This window comes from Triticum urartu, unplaced genomic scaffold (genome assembly GCF_003073215.2).
Source record: "Triticum urartu cultivar G1812 unplaced genomic scaffold, Tu2.1 TuUngrouped_contig_4909, whole genome shotgun sequence".
Lineage (NCBI taxonomy): Eukaryota > Viridiplantae > Streptophyta > Magnoliopsida > Poales > Poaceae > Triticum > Triticum urartu.
The window spans coordinates 1-4,939 of record NW_024115537.1 but is presented as its reverse complement, the minus strand read 5'-3'; the positions used below and the strand labels follow the sequence as shown (position 1 = coordinate 4,939).

At 47.6% G+C, this 4,939-nt stretch overlaps 2 protein-coding genes across 2 annotated transcripts; one reads left to right on the top strand and one right to left on the bottom strand.

Annotated features, from left to right (window-relative positions):
• On the top strand, positions 1 to 1,511 carry LOC125528488 (tubulin-folding cofactor C). The gene has a single exon (XM_048692952.1). The coding sequence runs from the start codon at positions 95 to 97 to the stop codon at positions 1,112 to 1,114; it is 1,020 nt and encodes a 339-aa protein (XP_048548909.1). The 5' UTR covers positions 1 to 94; the 3' UTR covers positions 1,115 to 1,511.
• Positions 1,512 to 2,552: 1,041 nt separating this feature from the next.
• Positions 2,553 to 4,730, bottom strand: LOC125528489 (mitochondrial inner membrane protease subunit 2-like). The gene is made up of 4 exons (XM_048692953.1): positions 4,478 to 4,730; positions 4,292 to 4,364; positions 4,043 to 4,208; positions 2,553 to 2,921 (listed from the first exon to the last, which is right to left on the bottom strand). Exons 1-4 carry the CDS (start codon positions 4,629 to 4,631, stop codon positions 2,814 to 2,816), a joined length of 501 nt encoding a protein of 166 aa, XP_048548910.1. The 5' UTR covers positions 4,632 to 4,730; the 3' UTR covers positions 2,553 to 2,813.
• Between the last annotated feature and the right edge of the window lie 209 nt (positions 4,731 to 4,939).

Here is a 4,939-nt window from a genome sequence, read left to right as displayed (position 1 = left end):
CCCCCAAGTCGCATCGCATGCCCGCATCCACCGAAGGCAGCCAAACCTAGCCGTAAGATCCAAGCCTCCAGCGCCGCCACCTGCTGCGGCCGGGATGGAGCTGCCGGATCTCGACGGCACCAAAGCCGCCGCCGGCAACCGCAAGCCCCTGGCCATGCTCGAGCGCCTCTCCAAGCGCCCCGCCGCCCCCTCCGCGGGCTCCCCCGAGGCGTCCCCCGTCGCCGCCTTCCTCTCTCGCTTCGCCGCAGCCAAGGCCGCCGCGGAGTCCGCCCTCTCCGCCTGCCGCTCCTCCCCCGACGACGCCGCCGCCTCCCTCGCCGCGGCCTCCTCCGCCGTCGACGACCTCGAGCGCCTCGTCGCGGAGGCCTCCCACTCCCTCCCCCCGTACGAGCTCCGGTCCGCGCTCGCCGCCGTCTCCGACCTCCGCGCCGCCCACAAGCTCGCCGCCTCCGAGGTCCGGCCCAAGAAGTCGTTCTCCTTCAGGAACAAGAGCAAAACCCCGAAGAGCCCCCTGCCAGATCCTCCTGCCCTGCCCCAGCCGCCTCCGGAGCAGCCAAAGCTTGATCCCGATGCCATCCTGCCAGGGTTTGGGTTCCGGGGCAGGAATGGCGCTACCCTGGTGAAGGATCTGAGAGCTGCCAACGAGAAGGATGGGGATTTCGCGCTCGCTGATCTGGTTTCCTGTGAGGTGTACCTCAAGGGGAAATGCCGGGCGCTGTACATTCACAAGCTAAGAGATTGCCGCGTCTTCATCGGCCCGGTTTTCGGCTCGGTGCTCATAGAGGATGTCGAGCGCTGCACGTTTGTGATGGCGGCACATCAGATCAGGATTCACGAAGCCAGGGAAACAGATTTCTACCTGCGGGTGAGGAGCAGGCCGATCATTGAGGACTGCAGCGGTGTGAGATTTGCACCACATGCTCTGAAGTATGAAGGGATCGAAGAGGATCTGAGGGACTCTGGGCTTGCAGAGGACACTGGTAACTGGGCCAATGTGGATGACTTCAAATGGCTCAGGGCAGTGCAGTCACCAAACTGGTGCTTGGTGCCGGAGGAAGAGCGTCTGCCGATTGTCGACATTTCAGAAGTTCAGGATCAGGAGGATTGTAAGTGAGCTGCTCTGGAGGTTTCGCTCTCAGCTCCAGTTTTGGATTAATGTTCTGGACTGGTTGAATCTTGATGCTTATGGTGATTACATGTTCTGTTTGTTCATGTTTATTATCTCATTGTATCTAGAGCTTGCCAAATTAAGGATAAATTGGAAGCGCGTGAGATGCTTTAATGCGTGCTCAGAAAGATGTTGATTATTTCATAGTTATGCATACTTAGTAAGATCATGCAGTTTTCTGAGCAAGAAGCCTACATGGTGTATGAGTTTTGGTTGATGGGCACCTGGATCCAGACATGTTTATTCAGGTGTACAAATATATTGGTTTATCAAATTCTGTGACCTTCAGTGCTCCAGGAGCTGTGGAATTTATAATTTTGTAGGAATGCGTGATTTTGTGGTACTGGTACATAGTTCCCTTCCTGCGTGTAAAATTTGTGTTAGCCTACTTCTCCAGCACTTTGTATTTGCTGCTGGAGGTACATAAGCAACCTTGCCCATACAGTATACACCGAGTATTAACCTACACCTGTGCAGCACTATGTATTCCCTGCTGGAGGCGATGGCTTTATATATACCTGATAGTCGACGAGAATGGCAAGTTCAGAGAGGACAGTTTTCAGAAATGGCTGCCCTTGCTCCTGCTAGTGGCAGTGACAAGAAGAGGGGACATGGGCGGAAAGAAGGCGTCTCGGCAGGTAAACCCAATGAGGAAAAGTGACATGTTCAAGATGGTGAAATTGATAATTTAGCATCAAGATGATCCTATGGTTCTTTTTCAGCTTCGGCAAAAGAGAATGTGAAGATTGATAGTCGTTTTACAGGATATGATTTTTTTTTTTTTTGTGTAGCTCAAGGAGGCACATGTCTTGGTTGATTTTTAATATCCTGCTTATGCTCTAGATGACCAAGATGGACCTGAATGGGGGGTGATGAGAAAGTGAACATTCAAACCATTTTTTTTCTTTTTTGGACTGCTATGGATTTTCTTTCAGATGATGGCAAAAGCTTCCGCAGGTTTCAAATACGCGTCCCTTGCTGGAACACGGCATTGGCGTGCATCACTCTGGTATATTGCCCAATTTTAAGTGATTTTGCAACATCCCTGTCGGGGCGGAGCCGGAGCTGGAGAAGGCTACAAGCTGTTCCCGGACCTGCTGACATAATTGCATGAAGGCGAAATTTAAGCAGCATATTGTCGTTGCTACTACAGAACAGACTCAGCATCCTTACGAAGCTGAATTACAGTAGTACTAGTCATTGGAGGTAGCACTCTACAGTGTGTTGGTAGGGAACTTGGAGAGCATTAGGATTTCAGCTGGCCTTTTTGGTTTTAGTTGCTCTACATACACGCTGCATATTGCAGAATTTGAAGTAATAATAAATCTAGTTTAGTCTTTTTCTTTCTTTCTGTCCATCTGCATCTGCTGAGTCCAGTACAACAAGTTGCAAAAGTTCATTGCCAAGCTGTATCTGTTTGCAAAACATATGATTGAGTGTGAAGGGCCTCGATTGAGGTTTTACATTTGACCAATTCGAAGACAAAATTGTTTACACGAGGAAGCAACAACAACAAAAAATGGTGGGCTAAAGGAAATTTCCGAACAAATCTCACCAAAACTTGAACAACGGGTAGCTAAACTTCTGGTAGCCACAAAACAGGCTAAAGTGGATGGATCATCATCACGTGCGGTGAGGAGTCGAATCAAAACGGCGGGATTCTATCTTCGGGCCATTTTCTCTCCACTCTGCCCATCTTCGACGGCGGCCAGATGATGTGGGTGACCCTCCCGTTTATTAGGCCTAAAGGGATCTGAAGAAACACCAAACGTTAGTGAAACAAGTCATATGATGCAACATAGAATAGAGCTGGATGAAATAATAAGTTGAAAGAAAAAATATGTAGGCAATATAAAAGTACATAACATATTTGTTTTCTGTATCTATTACAACGCTTTGTTTGATCTATTGTATCATATATGCTAAATTGCTAATTATAGCCTAAGTTAGCAACTTTACAAGCACTGCAGCGACATGAATAAGAAGATGCCACCGCAGACTGCCAAGCTTAAAACCCTTCCACCTCGGGCCTTAGCACACAGATGTGCCTGCCTTCTAATGTACTGATGTGTTACTTACAGTATGGGTTTTCCCGAGTATCACCTTTTTGCTTTATTCTGTTTTTCATTTAGTGTTTTCTTTTATTTGATGTCTAGTTTAGTGCACTATAGTCCATGGAATTTCCAATCGGTAGGCACCACGAATATTGAATCATCACATGCTGAAAACTCTGGAGTAACATTCTTTTGGCCTCAGGCCCCACAAAAACAAAGAAGTATAGCCACGTTTGCAATAATCAGGTTACCAGGAGGAGGCTCATAGCTCAAGTACTATGTTCTGCTAGTCATCCATGTTAATTTGGCATGTTCTAGCATATATGTAGCATTTACATAGCATTGTTAAAAGAAGAACCCACAAAAATGAAGCCTACAACAAATTGGCATACTCTAAGAAGTTTGCTAGATTATTTTCTATCACTTAATGTTAACCTTAGAAGCGCCAACTGCACATCTATCCATAGATTTCTGGTGCAAATCTTAAGGGTCATATACATGCAGTGAGATTAATATGCCCATCCCCATCATACGGTACATAATATATGCATATTTTAGGTGCCCGTTTTTTCTATTGAAGGAACTCACAATGTCAATTTGCATAGTACTATGAGTGCTGGCACAGAGGATCAAAATGCGGCAAAACTCCACCGTTGAACAAACAAGCTTCTAGCCCATCAATACGATATAACGAGACTGGGGTCATTAATATATTACACTCAAACAACTACTCCATAGGCTTGAACATTTTCCCAAATCAGCCAAATCAAAGTAGGCTAATCTCGTAAGTTGAAAAAGAAATGGAGATGAAGTAACTTACTGGGCCAAATGATCTTGAATCCCAGCTTCTAGCAGCATTATCCCCTTCAACCCAGCAATGCCCCTGTGGGACCTTAATTATCTCAGAAGACGCAGGGAGCTGTATCCACTCACCAGGTAAGCCAATCAGTCTCTTCACAAACACTTCCTTGTGATTACTAGGGCATCTGCAAACAGAAAAAAAAATCGTTGTATGGATTCTCGTGATATTTTCTTTTCCGCTATTTTCCAGCAATATCATGGCACATACTTGAACAAAATGACATCTCCACGGGAGAATTTGTACCGATCGAGGCAGCCCTTCTCCGCTAACACGATGTCACCTGGTTCGAGCCGAGCAACCTGGTCAGCACAAAATCATTGAGTATGGATTGCAGGATAATCCAACTCTCGTGCCATGCCTGCACTGATATGTAGAAACCAAAGCCACGAATACCTCGCAAGGCGCTGTCGGTGCCCGTCATGGTGGGATGCATCGAGTGGCCCTTTATGGCCACCACGGTGACGTAGCGGTCGGAAATGGTGATGCCGATTACACCCCCGGTCACCGACATCTTGGCGATCGACCAAAGCTGATTGCGGGTTCCCATTATCCAAACTATCCAGTCACTGCATACAGGTAGTATCTGAACTGAACCTCTGAAGTGCAGACACACGGCAGAAATGCAGTGAACCGAGCTCCGAAGCGGAGACACTGCAGAGATGTACGGTGCTAGTCCGTCAGTACGGCGAATAATTATGCAGCTAATCTAGTGGATGGTGCAGACGAACACTTAGATGTAAGATGGACCAAATCCAAGCAGCCGAGGCTCTTACCGAGAAATCTTCCTCGGTTCCGTGGGGGTGGAGGCTGGCGACCAAGGCTTTGGAGTGGCTCCGTGGAGGTGGGCGAGGAAGA